This window comes from Bacillus rossius, chromosome 2 (assembly GCF_032445375.1).
Source record: "Bacillus rossius redtenbacheri isolate Brsri chromosome 2, Brsri_v3, whole genome shotgun sequence".
In the NCBI taxonomy this organism is placed as follows: Eukaryota; Metazoa; Arthropoda; class Insecta; order Phasmatodea; family Bacillidae; genus Bacillus; species Bacillus rossius.
This window is the reverse complement of record NC_086331.1, coordinates 34,037,800-34,061,055: the sequence shown is the minus strand read 5'-3', so window position 1 is coordinate 34,061,055 and position 23,256 is coordinate 34,037,800. Positions and strand designations below refer to the sequence as shown.

At 43.7% G+C, this 23,256-nt stretch overlaps 1 protein-coding gene across 1 annotated transcript in view; it reads right to left on the bottom strand.

The window, feature by feature from the left end:
• Window positions 1-1,171: 1,171 nt before the first annotated feature.
• LOC134529231 (uncharacterized) overlaps window positions 1,172-23,256 on the bottom strand; it is a 218,485-nt gene continuing 196,400 nt past the window's right edge. The window contains exons 6-9 of the mRNA XM_063363112.1: window positions 7,859-7,960; window positions 7,671-7,757; window positions 7,254-7,372; window positions 1,172-1,376 (exon numbers count right to left, since the gene is read on the bottom strand). Coding sequence (XP_063219182.1) covers window positions 1,359-1,376; window positions 7,254-7,372; window positions 7,671-7,757; window positions 7,859-7,960 — 326 coding nt within the window. The 3' untranslated portion in view covers window positions 1,172-1,358. The remainder of the gene's footprint in view (window positions 1,377-7,253; window positions 7,373-7,670; window positions 7,758-7,858; window positions 7,961-23,256) is intronic.

The following is a 23,256-nucleotide window of genomic DNA, read 5'->3' as shown; positions in this document are numbered from 1 at the left end:
TAAGGAGACGGAGTTACCTTATCTACCAAAGGAGTTTCTCCTGGTCTACGCCCCTCACGAGATAAGATACGTGTACAAGTTCCTACCGGTGTACCTGCAGCTAGATCCAGACATGCAAGACTGTTTGCCGTGCACAGAGTGCGACAGAGGAAGCTCCAGCGTCCCCGACACACCGCACATGAAATCGTGGTGCAAGATGCGACGAGATGCGCGGCGGCGGCAGCAGCAGCCTAGATCCTGAGCGCCGTGCCACAGTCGGCATCTAGGTACCACTCCAGCATTTCTGCAGAGCCAGCATCTTAGCAACGTCACTCCAGCCTCGTCGTATGCGTAACTGTGAGTAATGACAATATGACACTCTTTCTTGTCAACGTCCAGTGTCTTACGTCCCAAAAGGGGCCTGTAGTGAAGCAACTGTCTGTGACGTCCGTCATTGGCGGTGACGAAGTCAAGACTAGCGAATACATCTTTAAAACGGCGTGTGACTGGACTAAGCTAGACAGATTCTCTCAACGCGAGAACCGTCGTCTGACCTATGGAGTGAACGGACTCTCGTGGAATGAAGGTGATGTGGACTATGAACAACTTACATCTGTGCTACGTGATCTCGTCGAGCCGGAAGACGACGTTGTTTACGTCCTTGGTAATGAACAGAAACGTATTGTGAGTGATTTGTGTAGTGCAAATGTAATTGACCTACGTAAACAAGGCAACTGTCCTTCCTTCAAAACACTGTTAAAGATGTACGGAAACCAAATTGAAAAGTGTGATAAATTTTATAATGGTTTCCACTGTGCACATTGTAATAGTCAGTTACTGAAGCTGTGGCTCTATGAGCATCCTTACTACTACAGTGATGTTTAATTTTTTTATTCCTTATTGCAATTGTAAATATTGTTTCCAATGTCATCGACTGATGTGAGGGGTGATGGAATTATGTAAATAAAATATATATAAACCAATGTATTTGTCTATTTTCTTTTCACCTGTATTTCATTGGAGACTTTTTTTTGTAAAGTCTAATAATTATACTCTTTCGAAAAAAAATTAAAATATATTAATCATTTTACATTATTCTCAGCAATTTAATTCCAAGCATACATTATAAAAGAAAAAATAAATTAGCAAATAAAAAACAAGGGTAGTAGTATTATAAAAATAAAACTCAAAGTTCAAAAATTTTTACAGATATATTTTCGTTAACATATACAATTGAATATATCCATATTTTATTTGACATGTGTGAGAGTGTAGATGCGCAGGTCTCCTCCTCTCTCTCTCCCAGCAAACCATTCTCGCCCCGCCGTCTCTCCATCTCACCAGCTCTCTCCTCCTGCTCACGTCGAACTCTCTCCATCTCAGCAACTGCTCACCTGCTAAAATACTTAAATAGAATATTAGTCACTCAAACAAAAAGCTTGCATCGCAGCTCTCTGTGTTTGGAACGGGCTGGAGACCGACACCGCTAAACAGGCAGGTCACTCACAAGCCCCTTGCCTCCATATGCAATATACGTCACATATGTAGTCAAGTACTTATGAACAACGTCTCTATTTAGCCGTGGCCCATTACAACGATGCAAGCCTACCAGAAAGAACTAGCATATGATACATTGACACAAAGCACGTGCTTAAACTATCATATGTCACATACAAACGCTGAAATAGACCAGTAACAACGATGTATCAACGCCGAAATCTTGCATGCCAACGACTGTGGAACCCAGCGGCGTAACAGTCCAGCGTTGACACACAACGCCGAAATCTTGCATGCCAACGAATGTGGAACCCAGCGGCGTAACAGTCCAGCGTTGACACACAACGCCGAAATCTTGCATGCCAACGACTGCGGAACCCAGCGGCGTAACAGTCCAGCGTTGACACCATCGATGTAAGGAGCCCAACGTCATGACTCCATCGATGATAGGAGCCCATCGTAGTGACCCCATCATCATGACACCATCGATGTTAGGAGCCCATCGTCTTGACACCATCGGCGTAAGGAGCCCATCGATGCATAAAAAAAACGCATTGGTGTAAAAAAACGCATCAGTGTAAAAAACGCATCAGTGTAAAACGCATGAGTGTAAAAAAAAATATGTATTGCACAGAAATCAACGTAGGTGCATAAAACCACCACCTCCATCCCAACCAACCAACCAACCAAGAGAGTGCAGCATCGCAAACAACGAGGATGCAAAACACCACCACTGCCATCCCAACCAACCAACCAAAAAACGTAGCATCGCAAACAACGAGGATGCAAAACACCACCACTGCCATCCCAACCAACCAACCAAGAGAGCGCAGCATCACAAACAACGAGGATGCAAAACACCACCACTGCCATCCCAACCAACCAACCAAAAAACGTAGCATCACAAACAACGAGGATGCAAAACACCACCACTGCCACCCCAACCAACCAACCAAAAAACGTAGCATCGCAAACAACGAGGATGCAAAACACCACCACTGCCACCCCAACCAACCAACCAAAAAACGTAGCACCACAAATCAACGTAGGTGCAAAACACCACCACTTCCATCCCAACCAACCAACCAAGAGAGCGCAGCATCGCAAAACAACGAGGATGCAAGACACCACCACTGCCATCCCAACCAACCAACCAAAAAAATGCAATCTCCATCGTCGACCACAAATGCTATATCGCAGCGAAGCTGACACATTCTAGTGACGTCAGTCGCCTAGTGAGCAGACGAGGATGCAATAAACCACCACTTCCATCCATCCAACCAAATCGCACCACGAAACAGTGTGGGTGCAAAAAATTAAGGTAAAATAGCACCAGAAAACCACAAAAAAGTAGGAGCAAAAAAAAAAAATGAAAAAGATAGCACCACGAAACAGTGTGTGTGGGTGCATGAACAAAACAAGAAAAAATAGCACCAGAAAACCAAAAAATCTAGGTGCAAAAAAATTAAAAAAAAAAGAGCACCACGAAACAGTGTGGGTGCAACATAATTACAACGAGCGGACTCAGGAAACCAACGATGAAAAATCCAACAGGTACATGAGTGGCTAGCAAGTGGCAAACACCAGATCTGTGCTCACACATTCTGGTTCAGATTCCCGTCAAGGTCTTTTTATCAGCTCCCACAGCAGCCTGGGACCCCGACAGATAATCCTGCGCGAAACGAACGAGCACAGACGCAAGTTTCAACATTTCATGTTATAAGGTTTTTTATGTGAAGAAAAAAATTCATTAAAAACCATTCAGTCTTTATAGCATTCTCATTCTTTCACGTATGTATATATTTCTATTCAGTCCATATATCCGTACGGTAATGTATGAATTCCATCTTCGCAAATAATTCTTTTGTCATCGTGCCATGATAGTGCTAATTTATTAATACATTCTGTATATATTATCATATTATGTGAACGTATGGACCGGACGTTTGCGTGCTTCTCCGTGTGCTGCTGCAGGACCTCGAGAAAATCTTAAACGATATTTTATTTTTTACCACGCACTTCTGTATACCTTTGGCTCTTTTTGTTATATTATTATTGTATTTGTAGGTGTACAGCTTTGCCCTTAGGCCGACGAACTCCTCCATTGCCACTCCACTGCACTCGTCTTTGAACTTGCCTACTACCTTCTTGTTCGTAGGTGAGTAGCAGGGGTGGTCAATGGGATAGCTGCTGGTGTCGAACTCGTCCAGGAGCGCAGCGTCGTCGGCCAGGTCCTGGTAGAAGTCACGCGTCTTGATCTCGTATATGAAGCTGTCCGTGTCCATGTACGCCAGCGTGATGTCATCCTTATATTTTTCTTTCATTATGTCATAATGGAACCCATACATTAACGTCTTGGACAAGTCCAGGACCGCGAACCCCGCATATATTGGGCGGTCAAGAAAGATTGTTTCTTGCTGTAGTCTCACCAGCGTCAGAGACTCATCAAGGATGGTTCGGTCCTGGAATGCTGGCTTTGCCACAACTTTACGTAGCCTGCCTTCACTACATATAAGTTCCATACGCTGTCGACGAAATTTGTTCTCACTGAGTTTTCCAAAAGAAGAGTTGTTGGCAAGCTTAAAGAACTCCTTTTCAAAATCATTTGTAGCTGCCTGTCGTTTCAACGTATGTTTCGTAATAAATGGCTCCATCCATGCACGCTGCTTGAATTCGAGGACTCTATGAATTTTCTTGAATCTCAGTCCGTGCTGGATGGCCTGTTTCAGGTTTCTAAAATGAATTATATAATTTTCTTTCGATTCCAGTGTTGTGATTAATTTCGACTGACGCGAGCCGGGTGGGCACTGGCTGATGGGCAGGAACGGCAGATCTTTGTGGTCCTCGTGGAGGGCAGACGGATACTCCACATCGACTTCAAGGATGTAGCCCGTCTGCCCCTCGTCAGGTATCGACATCACGTCGATATCAGCGCCCACCCACTTGAAGCCGCTGACTGGAAGAGGCAACGACATAGCCCACCCATACAGATTGTTGGCGTCCAGGTACGCAACATGAGTTGATGGTTGGCTGGGATCGTAGGTATGGGGCAGGCAGATGTTGTTCGCCTTGCAGTGTCTCTTTATCACTTGCGCGACCCCACCCCTGATCCCAGCTTCGACGAACATGTACATATCGTAATCGCTCATCAACTCAAGTCGCACCCCCGTCTGCCTCAACATTGCGTCGAACGCGAACCCTGGTGCGCTGACGTAATGGCTGCAGTCAAGGCCGTACGTCTGCAGGCACAGCCGACGAAAGTTCTCAAACACGTCAGTCAACAGCAGCACGTCCGTCTTGAGGTAGACGTCGCTGTAGTCGCCCAGGGTCACGCAGCCGAATGTTTCCCACACTGCCTTTGCATGTTCGTAGTCATCATTAGTTATGTGCGAGTCATTCAATATATTATAAAATTTATCTTGTGGTGGCAGTTGCGGCTCGTCCAGTTTCTCCCAGCTGGAAACATAGTCATACGGAAACACACGAGGGCCATTTCGTCACGAGTAAAAAATTTCATGGTGTCCGTGAATTGGTCGGCTGGCAGGTACGAGGCAAGGGACGCCAAACTGTGAGCCATGAACCTGAAACTATCGACAAACTGTACAGAGAATTTGTTGCCCAGACTTTTCGAGAAGGTAATCATTTTTTCCTGCGTGTGGGGGATGATGAATATTTCTTTATTGTCGTAGCCCAGTTTCTTGATGATGAACTTCTCATCATAGGCCAGATTGTGGAAGTAGACCACGAGTTTCTTGGGCCGCCTGCGCAGAAGATTGCAGCTGTTGCAGGCGGCATCAAGGTACTTCCCACTGAAGTGGTCGTGGTCTCGGACCTTGTAATTATCCATGGTAAATACCGCATTGCAGTAGCAGCACTGATGGGCTGCGGCGAAGCTGGCATACTCCTGTGCCGTCAGCGTCGTCATGGGTATGCTGGTCTCATAAATGTTTTTTACTTGGTTTCCGATTTCAACAATCGTCTCCACGAATTTCTTCTCAGCATCGGGGCCCCTATATAGAATTGGTTCTTGCGGCAGCGAGGAAGTGAGCGTGGCTGGGATCACGCTATTGTCGACCTTTACATAGATACAATAGCTGTATGCTTCATGTTTTTGGTACGCATGAGTGCTCGATTGCTGGGGGTCTGGCTGGCATGATGAGATGGGAACGAGCATGGCTTCAAAGTCTGCGTATGCAACAATGGGCATCTTGGACATGTGGTGATAGTTTTTGAATTCCAGGACTGGGGGCTGGCCGTTCTTGTCAGCTTTAGGCATCTCGACGTGCACGGGAGCATGGGTTTTGCAGAACGTTTTGTGCGCGTCGAGACACTGCTGCCCTGACAGTCCCTAAACATGAGGCCTCTCATCGTAGTACGTGAAGCACCTCTTGCAGACATGTATTTTCTCTTTGTGGGCTGTGATCTGAGGCCGGACGAGTCTTGAGAAAATTTTTATAAAGCAGAAATGAGAGTTGTTTTCTACGTTAGACAGCAGCAGGAGATCGAAATTATTACGTTTTTCCTCCTTCCCCACACGCACCGGCGCGATCTTGTTGTCCTCGTCAATATTGTAGACGTTGACAGACACTTCTTTGTTGTTTCGCTCAAATACTTTGATTTGGTGGAGGGGGGTAGGGAACTCGAGTCCTGAAAAATCAAATTTTCCCTCCAGGTCGTGGTACCTCTTGTCAACTCGGTTGACATGTTCCCCCTCCACATATCGCGCCAGTATGGCCCACTTGAAGCACTCGTTGTCTTCCAGGTTCATGGGGTTTATGCACGCTTTCCTGTTCTTGATGGCGGCAGGCAGGTCAATGTATGAGGAGACTCGAAGAGGGACAAGCTTGTTGAAGCGGAGCTGGATTCGCTTCACGACAGACAAGGTCCACCCGGATCCCTTGCTGATGTAGTCCTCCTCCTCCTTGCATATTTTCAGGATACTGTCATCAATGGCTTCCTCGATTTCGCTTACCTCATATATGGGAATATTTTTTGTGTTGAATGCCTTCTTGTCGACACCTTCATCGAAGTGAGCAGGCTTTGCATAGTCGCACTCGAGCCAGATATTAAATTTTACTGGACCATTTTCATTGACTTCATTGGTTATCTGATTCATGAGATTATTCTTCATTTGGGCCATGTACGTGCAAATGTCTTTTGTCGCACCATTGTTTTCTGCGACATACGTCTTCAGGTTGCGGCGGAACGCAGTCTCCGCCTCAACGAACCCGGCACCGCCTGCCTCCAAGTCTACCTGAGCCTGGTCAGGCGCTTGCGCCTCCAAGTCTACTCGAGCCTGGTCGGGCACACTCGCCACGTATTGCGGACGAGTGCTGGGGCCGGGCTGTTGCAGGCCAGAGGTCGCGTCTACACGCCGTCTCTTAGGAGCCAGGCCCTTGCACGTCTTGCTGTGCACAAACAGTGTATCTTTGCGGGTAAATTCTCCCTGACATGTAGTGCATGTAAATGTAATGCGGCCGGGATTGAATTGGCACTGGCTCTGCTCGTGGTGTCTGGCATGACGACGATGTTCAAATACTTGACCACAGAATTTACACCTCGAGCCTGTGCTGTGCTCGACGGTGCCCTCACGTTCTCATATGGTGGATCAAACTATCTTTGCGGCTTAGTGTCATACCGCAGACATGACATTGGCTTGCTGTATTATAGCCAGGATTAGCTGCGTAGATGCGCTCGTGCCGTCTAGCACTACGGCTAGCTGAAAACAATTTGCCACAGAAAGCACACCCATTCCCTGGTGGTGTTGGTGCACATACCTGTGCTGGCCCCGATGTTGAGGGCTGGAGGGCTCCGGAGGCGGGCTGGAGGGCTCCCGATGTCGAAGGCTGGCCGGCTGCCACGGGAACTCCAGTCGATGTCCTCTTCATGATGAAGTCTGTAACACCAATGGAAAAATTATAGCAACAAGGACATCATAATTATCACACACACACACAAACAAATACACGTGCATAAATACAACCACACCTACACACACACAAAATACCCTTGCATAAAGACAGCTACACGCTCGTACAAACACACACACACAAAATACACTTGCAAAAAGACGGCTACACGCTCGTACAAACACACACACACACACACAGAGAAAAAAAATACACTTGCATAAAGACAGTTATACGCGCGCAGAAACAACTACACACGCATGAAAAAAATTAAATAAAACTTACCATACGAAAACAGGAACGACTCTGAGTGCACTGCACGCACGCACGCACGCACGAGGAGGACCGGAATGTCGTACAGCACACAGGAACCTGTAACACAGAAAAGAGACCACCTGGCTTAGCACTCGAATTTTTTGTTTCTAGACAGCGCAAAAACACTGATGTCAATATTTTATGTTTTATGTACTGACCGGAAACGTGGCAGAACCGCACGGAACTCCAGAGGGCAGACAGGCGTTCTCCAAGCGGATCACACTGGAGAGTAGCTCGACGCAAGGAGAAGCACTGAATACCTGCAACACATGCAATATTTTTACGTAAATGTACTACAATAGTAATTTACTGGTTTTTTTGTATATTTTTGTATTTAGTTGTGATTAGAAATTCTGTATTTTATTAAGTATAAAACATTTTTTTCTTTTTTTTTATGAAACAAAACATTTTTTTTCTATTTGATTATGATATCAAGTGCGCGTGCACCTGTTATTTTTTTTGGGCCAGGCGAGGGGGCAGGCAGGACGACTTGAGCGCTCCATGCGGCGGTGCACGGTAACTAGCCAGACGTAAGCTGCACAGCGCGGCGGAAACAGCGCTCCGTGCACCACGGGTGGAGGGGAGAAGCAGGGAGGGGGGAGGGCACGCTCTGCATGCTGCCCGTCGGTACGTCACGGGTGTGCACGGCATCCATCTTGTTTCAAGCTAAGTCGTTCATACATGAATAATAACTAACATGTATGCCAGGGAAAAAAATATTATTTCAAGATGAAATATAATGACTCTAATAATTTCGACTAGAAAAAAAAATAATCACGACTGTAAAATATTAATACTGAACCTAACGCAGACGTGACATCTAAACAGTACCACTCGCACATCATCTAAACAGTATCAATCTTGGACGTGAAAAAAGAATAAACACACTCAAAAAATTACGAGACGGAAATTGTAATAATCTCTAAAAATTTTTTGGAAAACAGACGGTTACTACTCCTCGTGCGTACGCCTTGCTTCTTTTTTATTATTATTATTATTTCTACTCTCTCTCTCTGTCGGCCGGCTGGCCGGGGAGCCGACGGGCGTCGCGTCAGCCGTGCGCGCTCGCTCGGGTGTTATCACCACGTCACGTACTAGCTGGCTCAGCAGCGGCCTTCACCCAGTGGCCAGCTGTTAGGCTTGCTGACTGAGTGAAGGACGCAGCGGAGGCATACACACACGCGAGACCGTAATGTTAAAATAAAAAAAAATTTCAAAGTTGAAAACGTTCGGAAAAATTTCAAAGTTGAAAACGTTTGGAAAAATTTCACAGTTGAAAACGTTCCGAAAAATTTCAAAGTTAAAATTTACGGATAAGTTGTACTTACCAAGCTGCTGGAGTTGTAGAGACGGAAAGAGATGCAACGAAGCTCAAACAGGAACATGCGGTGGCGGCGGCTAGACCAAAAGTGAAGCCCCCGACGTCTCACACGGCAATTTATAGGCAAATTCCCCCCTTGGTCACAGGCTCAAGCCAATCAGGATGCGTGGGAGCCGCTGCGATGTCAGCGCGATTTTTTGCAAATGGGGGAGGGGTCGAGGGGAAAAGTGGGAAGGGATTTGCGTGCAATGGTTAGTGCGATTTGAAATTTACGGGAGGGGGGGCCGAGGGGAAAATTTGGGAGGGATGTAGGGGAATTCGGAGGGAGGCTGACAATCCCCGCCTACTGTCGACTGCACGGTGGGGATATCCACTAACCAATCAGATTCAATCAGCTCCTGGCAGCTGGAAGATTCACCACGATACTCACTTTGCTCCAAAGGAAAAAAAAATTATTAAGTTATTGAAAAATATATATAATTCAAGTTAATTTATTTTATACAAATTTTTTTCAACTGTGTCATATTTAAATAACTGACTGTAAACTATCATCATTTATTATTTGTTTAGTTTTATGATTACCTTTTCAATCCCACATTATTATTTTTTAAACGGAAGGGGAAATAAATAAAAAGTCATTACGATAGTTTTGCATTTTTTTTATTACTTTAAAACATCTAACAAGGTAGAGAGTACAGAACATAGGGCGGTACGAATGGTTTTTACAGAATAAAATTCGTAAAAGTCCGTAGCATTATCACTGTAGATCTGCGGCGTATCGACGCTCAATCCACGTTTCTTGATGCTGCGGCGACGGGTTGTCGGTTCGAGTCTGGGAGAGGGTCGACGACGAGTCCTAGTCTTGAGTTCAGGTCTGGACAGGTCGCTGCGCTTCGTAGCGGCGAGTTTGGACAGGTCGCTGCGTCTCGTAGACACGGGTTTGGGCTGCTCACTGCAGCCCGGGGTGCCGGGGTCGATACCGCTACAGTCTTCTGGCGTGCGGTCGGATGCGTGTAGAGTTGTACCGAGAATTTCTTCCTTAGCGCATGGAAGAACGGTTGTTGGTATGAGGTTAAACACGACGCACTTTTCCGCTCCGCAACAGTTTATTTGTTGTTGGGATGGCTCATAACTGCGTGGCGAATGTGCCATTAGGAAATGTAATACTCCACCGTAACATATTTCCATATAAGTGCGTAAATTTTCTTCTTCATCCAGGAAACTGTATTCAATACAGCTGTAGTCTGGTTTAGCACTCAGGTACTCTGTTTCCGGGTTAAACGACGTCATCGTAACTGCGTTCGAACGTCAACTGATTGATAGAGCTCGATTTTCGAGCTATTTATAGTAAAAATAAAATTCAGGTGTGCCACTATTTGTCAAAAAAAATCGGGTTTTCCAAAATTTAAAAAAAAATTATTCCTGCTGCACGTGCCATTTCTGCATTAACTGCGATCAAACTTGTCACGTGGCTGCACGTCGTATTTTGCACTAAGCTTGCACAGGGAAGGACAGCCGTATTCATCCTGCAAATCTACGATTTCAGCTGCTCCGTCATCACACAGTTCTCGTAGCCATTTCTTCTGTTCAGGTCCGGCAACGTAGATTATTTCGTTTTGAACTAGTAAATCCTCGATAGTGTTTTTCACTTGGTGGTACGGAATTTTCCCTTCGTCCCACTCCAGGCCATGGTAGTATTTACATAGCCATTCGTTCGACCGTTTACTTTTTTCGTCTAGTAGTTTCCACGGATACGGGAGTCGGAAGCTGCGGGTTCGAGTCCAGCCGTCGTGAGTGACGGCAATTTCCTTGAGCACGAATCCATTTTGCCTCTGGAACCCCTGCAGGTTGCAGTACATCCTGAGACCAACTGATGATGTAATGATACATGCAGTCGTATTTATATGTTTTATTTTATCTAGTTCAATATTTTCACGAGGCCTGAAAACGCATCGTAATTAATTACTCTGTCGTGTAGGATTAGACAGAACGCCGTTGTGAGTGGCGGTACGTCATCTTTCGTGGAAATTTCCAATCGACAATCAATCGTAGAACTGCGAATCGATTCGTCTTGTTTGCTCACGTCAAATACGATCAGCGGAGCCAATGTTTTGTATGTGTCTGGACTCAGGATCGGACGCGATTTTCGTCCGTGGTACGAAGATTAGAACTGCGTGTACATGTGATACGGCAAGGAAATACCACCATTTTCAAAATCAATGTTCATGTCCACGTACGGGTAACTTTCGCTGTTTAAAAATAATTTTACATTTTCCATAAAACAGTGGTCAAACACCGATCTGTCAGTCTTGAGGTTCATTTGTCTGTCTGTCTGCAAAGCTAATATTATATATCTAGGTTTTTCTGTACTGCTCGACGTCTTGACGACCCAGTGATTGCGTCTATTCTGGGTCAGTAAGGGGCACGTTACGAGATTCCAGCTCCTGAACGCAATTTCGACCGTCTTGTCCTTTTTGACGTAACTTAAAAGTCTGACTCTTTCCTTCGTGCTGACGGTTATGTGCGGAACAAACCACTCGGTGCTCGTGACGGTGACTGCGACCGGCTGGGGGTCGTTTCCGGGTGCTCCCACGACAGCATTCAGGTGCGATGTCGCTAGAATTAACACGAGTTCTTGGCAGGCTTGAATTAATATTTTCTCGTAATCCTCCGCGAAGCCGAGAAGCATCGAAAGCGGTATGCTAACTTCGAATTTTCCAGATTCGTAGATGGGAATTTTGAAATCGGGTTCCATTCCAAAACCCGCGATTTTGGTCGCGCTCAGGTCGTTCGGTGTTAGAGACAGGTAATTTTTCATCGTGGCAGTAATGCCCAAGTCCCACATTTCATCGGTCGCAATATTATTTAATTCTAAAATAACTCGTTCGAATAAATGCAATATTCCGTTTCGTCCGAAATACGCAGTTGTGGGATGTGTTACGTCCGCCTTTGTCAGCGTGCCTCTTATACGAATAAACGACTGGCAGGGTAGAGTATAAACGTCTTGTTTCTGTACCGGGATGCGTATTTCCCTACCGGGCATATACGGCCCTTGGAGGTAGGGTGCGTAGCAGTGATATTGAAATTTATTTACATCGTCGCTAAACTGAGCTTTTTCTGACACGCTTAAATAATCTTCCATGCTTGTGAACTTTGTAGCCTAAACTGCGGAGATACTTAACGTTAAGAGGTGTTAGCGCGCCGCGGCCTCGCAACAGACTGGTCCTGAGTTCGTGTCGCTTATTTGATTTATAGGTCTTGAAAATCAGTCCCATCGCTTCAAGTGTAAACATAGTGTAATTTCTTCGTTTCTAAAATTTACTAGTTTATCGTTTTGATCGACAATGTCGACTACCGCTTCGTGTACTGTTTTGGCGAGCACAGGGGCGTAAATGATACTTTGCGGTACTTCGACCAGTTTATATCCGGGCGGAACCGTTGGCGAAAACTCGTGTAGCATGTTGTTTAGTCTTCCGTTGAGGTACGTTCCACTTGCCAAATTACAGTTTATGCGTATTACATTTGTCGACATGATATTTACAAGTCGCGTGGAGACATGCAAGGTCTTGGCTGCGTATATTTTCGGTTCAAATCCGAGCATGGTACCTATGGTGCCAGGTTTCGTAAAGTCGACATTTTCACTGCAGTAAAGTTCGCACTGTAGCGTGTTTGGGTTATCTCGCAATTCGAAAATTGTGTTTGGAGACAGGGCTTGCTTGATGTAATTTGTAATATCGCTCAACTCGTATGCGCCGGTAGGTATGGCAACTTCCCGAGCTGATGTTCCATCACTTTTCAAGAGGCACATTTTGCAGTTTTCTTCGTCAATGTTCGGTATGGCATTATACGTTTGAAAATCTACGAGTCCGATGCTCCATTCTCCGTTCAAGTCCAGCGGAGGGTAGAATGTGGCTCGTAGCTGCGAGCTACGACCTGTCAATATGAGTGTTACGGACATGACTGATTGATTTTCGCTACTGTACGTTTATTTTATATAAGAAAAAATATACTTGTTTTTCATACTTCATATTTGGTCAGAAATCTCAGGCACAAGTGTCCGCAAATTGTTTGATTAGGCCTCTGTTCCGTTTCGTAATTGTAAAACATCGTAGTGGTCCGACCCAGGTACTGTCGCAGTTCGGGCGGAGGTCTCAAATTACCGAAACTGTCGTAGTAAGTAGCTTTTTTCCCCGTCTTTACAAAGGCCACCCAGTGCGTGCCGCGACCCGCCGACGTGTCTAAATTAATTATGGCGCGTTCGTGCGTTTTTGGCTTGCTGGGCAAAGTGTCTCGCATAAACACGCCGCGGAAGTTTGGTATTTTAAGTTTGTGTGCATACTTTATTAAATCTACGTTGGTGAGCGGTCGTTTCGGTAGGGAACTTAGGATTTTCTCTTTACATGTTTCTTTTTGATGCCTCGGCCTGCCTTGTGAGGCCGTAGGTACAGTTCTGCGCTTTTTTTTTACCGATGGCAATGGCTTCCATGATTGAATTATGTCGTTGTGCTTCCTCCAACTGCTTTCGCTGATTCTTGCTAGTGTTGACTGCTCTAGCGATATTTGCTGCGGCTGCTGCGATCCCACCTAGTGCACCTATAGCAGGCACCAGCAGCGGTAAAAATCCGCCCTTTATCTTATTGGATCTTTGTATCTTGCGCTTCTTGGTCTTGCGAGACCTGGTCCGGCGACGAGCACCCATTCCTAATTTCGTCTTTGCCTTCATGATTTTAGATACGCTCCAGGCCGCGATTTTCTCTCCTAGTCCCGCGTCATGCGATTTGCTTATTTCCTCGGCTTCCTGTGCCAATATATGATCTGATCTGCTCTGTGCCTAGATTCCAGATCCTTGCTTAATGAATATGCAATATCGTGCTGCTTGCACTTTTCGTCGAGAGAATTAATGCCCACGTCACCGCGAGCTAACCTTTTCGCTAGTTTCGTGCCGGGGCCGCAAAATCTGTAGCTGGGAATGTGTAGCTCGAATGGTAGATTGTTTATCAGCGAGTTTACGAGTCCCGCGCCGATGTGTTGTTTGTTCCTGCCTCTTCGAGACATTACATGTAACTGACCTAAAATCAATAAATACGATTGCTCTTATAAGATTTTCGTCAGTACGATGGAGGTGGTCAAGCGAATCACGACATGGCGTATTATTACCGTCCACCGTACGTTGCATCATAGCAGGACCGTCAAACTGCGGTAAAACGTGCGTTTTACTGAGTTTACTGGAGGAGCCAAACGGTCTTCGGTTCGAGAATGTTTACTTGTATTCCAATTCGTTGCAACAGCCAAAGTACCAGCGCTTGGCCGCCGTTCTACGCTCGGTGGATGGTCTGGAGTATTTTCCATTTAGCGATAATACCGATGTGGTTTCTACCGACGAAGCAAAGCCTAATTCCGTGTTTGTGTTCGATGATGTGGCTTGTGAGAAGCAAGGCATAATACAAGAGTACTTTTCCATGGGCACACACGCCAAGGTAGACTGCGTATACCTGTGTCAGACGTACGGTAGAAAACCCAAACATTTGCTGCGTGATAATGCGAATGTTATAGTTTTGTTTCGCATGGACGAACTTAATTTAGGCCATGCTTACGACGATCACGTAAACACCGACATGTCGTTTCAGGAATTCAAAGACATGTGTTCCTTGTGTCGGAAAGACGAACACGGATTCCTAGTCATTGTAAAGGACTGGCCTCTATATAAGGGCAGGTACAGACAGGGTTACGATCAGTTTATCGTCAAACATGAATCATAGCATTTCTAAATTTGGATGTAGCAGTCGAGCTCCGCGTACCGAACTATGCACCGTGAAACACGATGCTGAAATACGTAAATACATTTCGCTACTTGGCCAAGAAATAAAACGCGCAAAGGACGAAATAATAGTGTACCTCGTAGCCATAGACCGGCGCGTGGAAGCTTCGGATTCTCGAATTCGCGACATGATCGAAGTTTCGAATGCACAAAGACGTGACGAACTAAAGTCTCTTCTGTCAAAACTTAATTCATGTCTGGTGTCTAAAGGTGCTTCGAAATAAAAACAAAATTATGGATGATAACACCGATTTGGCTAAGCAAATGCACAATGTCATCGAGGCCATACGAACAAAGTACTTGCTCGCCAAGCAACACAGATTAAGCGACGAGGTTCGAAGAGAGGAAAAATTGAAGCCCTTAGTGCCCGTCTCGATAGCTTCATAGCCAGGCGAGGGGGCGTCGAAAACAAGAAACCGACTAAAATCGAAGTAAAAGAAGAGCCGTCAACTACGTCCGCGGGCAAACGAAAGCGAAGTCCACAATTAACAGACGATTCCAACGTATCTACTAGCGAAGACGAAGTTCGTGTCGGTCGAACTCTTAGGAAGAAACCTCGAAATAAAAAAGGTTTCGAAGTCGGTCCTGTCGCTAGCGAGTACCTGGCCTCCTCTGTGCCTCGAAACAGCGACGCGACGTATGGCGTGCATAAACGAGGTAGTAAATGGGTCCTTGGTTCGAAGGAAGTACATTTCGTGTCCGGCGATAATATTGAATGTGCAAAAGAGGTGATAAAACTTACTCGTGGATTATGCGAACTTTTGTTTCGTAAAAAACCGCGGCGATATTCAGAGGTGGATTTGCGAAAATATAGAAGATTGCTAGATGCTTCCAACGCCGTTTACGCGAAAAATGACCCGAAAACGGGTCGTTTCAAAGATTATGAACATGAGAAATATCCTTTGATAGCTAGTCTTTTCTTAGACATCGAAGGGGCCGCACATTATAAACTCGACACTGGTAGAAAATTGGACTATGTATATTGGGACGAACCGAACGAGTTGGTTGATCGTCTTAGACTGCTACAGGCATCTCAGAGTGTGGGAAATAATTCGCACAACAACGAAATCACTTCCATACTTGAGGAATTACGGGAAGCGGGATATATTGAATAGTGATCATGTCAAAGTTTGCCATTGCGGGCGAATTGCATAAACCCACAAGACGTAATTATCCGCGTCGAAAAATCAAAATCAAAGGATTGGACGACAATTGGCAGTCTGATCTGCTCGAAATGTGCGAATATTCGCGTGTGAACAAGGGCTACAGGTACATTCTCATAGTCATAGACACCTATTCAAAGTTCCTGTGGGCTAGACCCTTAAAACGGAAAACCGCCGTGGAAGTTACGAGTGCCATGGCGAATATTTTGAAACATAAACGAAGACCTTCGTTACTGCAGACGGACGACGGGAAAGAATTCCACAATGCATCATTCAAGGCATTGATGAAAAAGTTTGACATTACACATTATTCTACGTTTAGCGGTGTCAAAGCATCAATGGCGGAACGTGTGATTCGTACGATGAAGAATAAACTGTATAGGAATTTTACAGCGAACGGTAATTACAAGTGGCTGAGTTTACTTCATAAACTCGTACGAGAATACAATTCTACTGTGCATTCTACAAAGAAACTCAAGCCGAAGGACGTAAAGGACAATCGACTGCTTCGAACTGTGTACTCCAAGACGAATATACTTGATTCGCGAAAGAAAAAAGCGAATGTCGGCGACATTGTGCGGATTTCGAAAAATCGCGGAATTTTTCACAGACCGTACAAGGGGAATTGGACTGGAGAATTATTTCGTGTATGTAGAATAAAAAATACGTATCCACGTACTTATTTTCTCGAGGATCTGAAAGGAAAACGTATAACAGGGGCGTTTTATGGAGAAGAGATTATGAAAACTAAATTTCTAGATAATTTTCTCGTTGAAAAAGTGTTACGGCGTAAGAAGGGTAAGGCCTTAATACGATGGTTGCATCATGGACCAGAGTTTAAATCGTGGAATGATGAAAAGGATATTTTAAAACGATGAGTTTTTTTTAAAATAAAAACTTGTGTGTAAAACATATTTTGTGTGTAAATAAATCTTTGTATGTAATAAATTGTATTTTTTTTTTATTTCTGTACGTGTATATATGCATCATGCGGGGAGCGTGCAAGAAGCGCGACCGCTCCGTTACGCGGTCGACGGGGCAGTGAGGCGACTTTTACCCCCTCCACAGCGCCCGTGGCGGTGGTGGGGGCCTGGCGTCCCCTGGCCGCAGTGGTGGTGGCAGGGTGGAGGTGGTGAAGATCTTACTTTGCAAAATATGCTCCCTCCTCTCCCCTGGTCCATGCAGGTGCATCTTCCCCCTCCATGTCGCTTGCCGGAGCGTGGGACACGGCGCTGAGGGCACAGACCTGATGTCCCTTCAAGTACACGTGTGCTGGTCGCCAAGTGCTAACAATATATATTAAAAATTATTTTATAAAGAATAACTTTTAATATTTATTCCAAGTATAAAGTTATAAAGAATTAATTTTCTTTACAAGTATAGAGTCATAAAGAATTAATTTTTTTTCAAAGTTAAAGATGTACTGTTATAAATTTTTTTTCCCAAGTATAAAGGTGAACTGATATATTTTTTTTCAAGTATAATGATGAACTGATATTTTTTTCCAAGTATAGACATGAGATATTTTTTAATTTGTTTTTAAAAACGTTGTGAATAGTGACTTGGGGATTAAAAATTATGATAAAACACAAACATTAAAATTTTTTTTTCCATTTTATTTTCTCTATGTAATCATACATACATGTATATATACATCACTCATTCATTCGTTTTTGCCCCAATTCCCCCTCCCCCCTTCCGAGTACCTTCTTCGTGCCGAGTAGACGTAGATTTGTTTTTTTATATTCATTTGTTTAACAAGTTTTTTTATACATACTTTAACATCAAAAACATTATAAGATTTTTTTTATATTTAGTTTTGTAGATATACATTTATAAAAAATTTCTTGATTAAAATGATTTTTACAAAGATACAAAAAACAAAATAATAATTATAAAGAACATGGCTATTTTTCTTCGTTCACGTTTTGATTAAAAAGATACACTGCATAAAATATACAACATCAAAAAAATTGTTTATAAAGTATATGACGGTTAATTTTTGCATTGCCTATGAAAATACATTGCCGCGTTAAAGTTAGCGTCACACAATAGTTTCGATCTGGCCACGGGACACAGTTCACGACAGCAAGGTGTCTCAAACTTTGAACACTAACCTAAATCATCGTGGTACATGTACCTACAATGTCTTAGTCCACCGCACTGTTCACTGTAGCGATATTTACGATTACCGATTTTCGATGTCTTTAGTTCATCAATCGAACACGGAAAATACGCTTGCGGATGGCATAGTTTGGTTACATAATTTGGGTTCGTACAGTCATATGCGATTATAGGTTTCACGGTACCGAAGGAATCCTTGGAATCCCATTTAAGCCTAAAGTGCATGTCGTCACGACACGATTCAAAATACGTAATGTTCGTGGCGAACACGTCGGTAGTGGAACCGTGATAAAACATTTGATATTGAACGCACTGCTGTCCTGATCGTACGAAAGAATAGTTTTCTTGGCTTATGTCGAACAAGGCACACTTTTCAGTCTCGTGAGGGCGTGGGTCCGGACAGAGGTCCCAGCACCACGTGATGACATCTTCGTCATCGTCGTCGCCGACGTCGTCGACGTCGCCGACGTGGTCAACAAAGTCTGGGTACCTGATAGAAGATGTCCTCTGGGCGAACCACGTTGACGATCTCCGGGGCAGCTGTCGCGTCACAACGGCTGAGACGTCCTCGTTTGGGACGTGCGGCTGCCACGGCCCCTCTGCGAAAGATGTCCAAAACGTGTCGGACGATGGCGACATCGATGGGCTCCGACGATGACCCTCGTGAACGCGGTCACCCGCCGCCGCCTCCGTCGTCGACATGTTGATGTTGCTGGATTTGTTACGAGGATGCCGCAACGATGGTGCCTCACTCTTCGATTCCGGAGTCTTGTGCATCATGCTGCTGCTGCTGCTGCTGCTGCTGCTGCTGGAGCTCTATAGCCGCCTCCACCGTACACAGGATGCGGTGGTGTAGATACAGGATGAATTCCTCGCATCCGGGAAATGCTTCAAGGGTACTTAAGATGGTTGCAGTTAGCGATTGACGAATTTGATCGAACGACATCCCTTAATATCCTGTGATTATTTCAGCAATGAATTCATGCAGTTCGGCAAGCGAAACCATGATTATATTTATTACGTGAAAAAACAAAAATCCGCCTCCGCGACGCGATGTAAGTACTCGGCGTCGACGGACGTCTCCGCGGCACGAAGTAAGTACTTGGCGTCGACGGAGGAGGAACTGAGGCAAAAACTGACGGCTCCCGGGTCCTGCGGCCGGTATTTATACTTTAAAAGGTAGAATAGGGGTGAGGAGGAGGGTAGGGGTGCGAATGACGGTAAAGTGAGGGAGGGAGGGAAAAAAACTAGAGTAGTGGTGGAGGGTAGCTATTACGATGAAAAATAATAAATTAAAAAAGGGGAGGGGTGGATCGTCGTGTGCGAAAAAAAAATTTTTAGGAGAGGGGAATGGAGGGGGGGAGGGGTGGCGGGGGGTTTGTAAGTTCTTATATGCATTGGTACAAGTGGTGGGGGTCAGTCTGCCAGCACCCACCACGGGGGAAGGATCGGTCGCCATTTTTTTTTTGCCCTCACCGGGTACGAACCGAGGACTCCGAACTCCGTGTCGTAAAAGTACAATTTTTAGATATTTTTTATTAAATTTTTATCATTTGAATTTTTTTATAAATTTTAAATTTTTTTCATTAAAATCGAATAATAATAAAAACGTTTAAGATGGCGGGCGTAACGAAAATTGCAACGGTGACGTCATCATCCAATATGGCGGAAAACACATCACCGGAATTTACGAGAAAACACAATTACGTCATCCAAAATGGCGGATCCAAAATAACCGTCGGGGTCAAGGTCAAGGGTAAAGGTCATAACCATCCAAGATGGCCGCCGTGACGTCACAATCCAATATGGCGGTCGGCACTACAGGCACTATACCCAGGACCCAGGCGCAGGAGCCCCCAAACTATACTACTACTGTCTTCAGCATTATCGGTAAAAAATAATAATACACGCAAACAAGTCAAAACGTGCATTTAAACTCCATCCTAAATTACGAGTCACATGTAGTTTATTACATTAAGTTATAACGATGTAGGTTAAGAAAAAGCAAATTAAAAACTCTTTAATTCTATAATTTATTTAAAATTGTACATTTTTACACAAATAAATCTGACACTGTATAGATATATATCGTATACATTTCTCAGTCCACGCAACATTGTTTTATTAAAATAAATAATTAAAGTTCGTTTTAATAGTGAAAAAATACAAATAATTCATACAGATCTCAATACATCAGTTGAGGAGAGTAACACCTTAGAGGACCAGAGATGTTGATGCTAGAAACCTTCCTTTACAAATTTTATAATGTTTTTTCAAGTATAATTTTCGTGTAACCTGTACACCGCACTTCTCACACAGAATCTTTACTCGGTCAATATTTCTTCTGCAGCCATGCTTTTCATGGATGCGTGTACTTCGTAGTCGTTCAAATCGTTTACCACAGTAGCGGCACTGATACAGATATTCAACTCAATTACCATCGCTTCCCCGCTGTACAACTTGCAAATGAACTTTGCTCTTACAATGCCTAATCAAATTACTTTTGTTTGTGAAATGTACACCACATGGGTCACACGAAAATGTCACACGATTAGCGTTTCTTCTAGACATGATTTTCATGTCTTCTTGCATGTTGACGGTATATAAAACTTTTGTCACAATACGTACACAGATGTCTAGTCGTTAGTTCTTGAGTCACCGACGGTTCGGAAAGTATATTACTTTTAATGTACACTGCTGTTGTAGGCGACGAAGTCACGTATGTTGCATGAGCTGGAGATTTCCCACTCGACATTGACAGATCATCTGTACTGGATGTCAAAGAATCTGAAGTATACATGACTGATGCAGAAGCTGGGAATTGCTCACAAAATGTTTTATTTACCAAATGCGGTGTAGTTGTAGGTATCAGAGTCTCCTCTGCCGTCGATGATGCACACATTGAAGTCTCTTGGAGTGAAGAGACAGTAGATACAGCCATCATCGGGATCTCTGGAGATGGTAGCCTCGTTACCATCGGAATCTCTGGAGCTGCCCTCATCGTTGTAATCGGGATCTGCTTCGTCATCGTCGCCTCCGTCGTCAGGGACCTCGGTGAAGACGCGAGACCCTCCGCCAAGATCTCTGCAGCCGTTGAGCCCGCCACCATTGGGATTTGTACCGATGTCGAAGTTGCTACCATTGAGTTCAGATACATATGAATATTCATATACCAGACTTATAAGCACTCAAGTCAATCCATCAGATCTGCACTGCACCACTACAAGAGGTGGACTGAGGGACCTGCTGTCCAAGACTCGCTTAAATAACTGTGTCCGCTTGTATAATACTCAAGTCAATACATCATCCATTGTTATTACTTAAAAAATTAGGGCTTTCAAGGAATACAAGTTTAAAATACATATTCAAACACCTAATCGCACATTATAAATACTCGGTTCATTTAAACTTACTAGAGGACCAAGAGTCGATGATCAATGGAACTTTCAATATCCAAACATAAATTAAACTACTCAAATTTTAATTTTATTATGTACAGCTACACATATCGTCCAACTGACTCCAAATGTCTACAACACATGACTAAAATATTTTATCCGATACCCGACTATGTCCAAAGTCAATTATTTTTTGTAACTCTCATCTGCAGTTCAGGGGTCCTTCAGTGTTAATATAGATACAACCAAGACATGCTTAGTACCACGCATCTTCAAAATACTAAGCATTACGACAATAGTCTCCGAAACAAGAGACCTACTCTATAAGTTTACTAGACATTTTTATGCCTGTCATAGCTCACATCGATAACTATCTTCGTAAATAACCCAAAATATTATCAGACCACTAGCATTCGATTTATGCACAAACAGTAGGACACCAACATATCTATCAACACAAGTCCATTCTAAATTAAGCTCCTCACTTATTTTCATCAGTCTACTCGGCTACACTCAGCGTACAAAAACTAAATGAAGTCAATTAACATCCTATTATTTATTTACATTCAATCATTTAACAGCATACCGACGGCTAGTTAAATAAGCCTGACAGTGATCATGTTAGCAAAGATTACATTTATATAAGACCAGGGACCCATTGAACCTTCAGAACCGAGCTACACATACTCAGTGCTGGATGCAAGTTAATTCTACACTCATCACTGACACTCATATTACATCATAGACACTTGAGTCAACACTCATTTTCCATCATTAACATACAATCAAATGCAAATTAACGATCATCGTCACTCAATTCGACACTCATTTTACATCACTAATTCCAATCATCGTCACTAAATTCAACACACATTTTCCATCACCAACACTCAATTCTACACTCATTTTCCATAATGGACACTCATTCTCCATCGTCGACACTCAATTTGACACTCATTTTCCATCATCGACACACAATTCGACACTCAATTTCCATTATCGACACTCAATTCGTCACTCATTTTCCATCATCGACACTCAATTCGACACTCATTTTCCATCATCGACACTCAATTCTACACTCATTTTCCATCATCGAAACTCAATTCGACACTCATTTTCCATCTTCGACAATCAATTCGACACTCATTTTCCGTCATCGACACTCAAATCATCACTCATTTTCCGTCATCGACACTCAATTCTACATACCCTTTCCAACTTTTACACTCATTTTCCTTCATCTACATAAAATTGAAACTTTCCATCGCCCACACACACACTTAGATATATATTAATATATTCATCCTCAACTCAATTCTTTAAAGTAGAAAACACATGAACTTTACAAGGGTATGAATAACGTAACATTTTTAATATCAATTTTTAAAATTATATTTATATGAAAAATGCAAAACTATAAAAATTCGTCAGTCAATACACATTAATAACATATTCTATATACCCAGAAATTCTAAGTTCATCAAGAATAGTTCACGTTTCTTTGATTGATAAAATTTCGTCATCTTGCGAAACAAGTAAAAGTCGCAACCTCTTCGCCAACACGTTCGTGTCTTTCCACGATATATAATCAATTTCACATATTGTCTCCATCTTCTTCGAGTGTTTGCTGTACATATTCTGAATGTCGTTGTAATAATTATTATGTTAATTTACATCTCCATCATCGGTGCTGTCCACATCTTTGTCAAACACACTCACATCTACATCT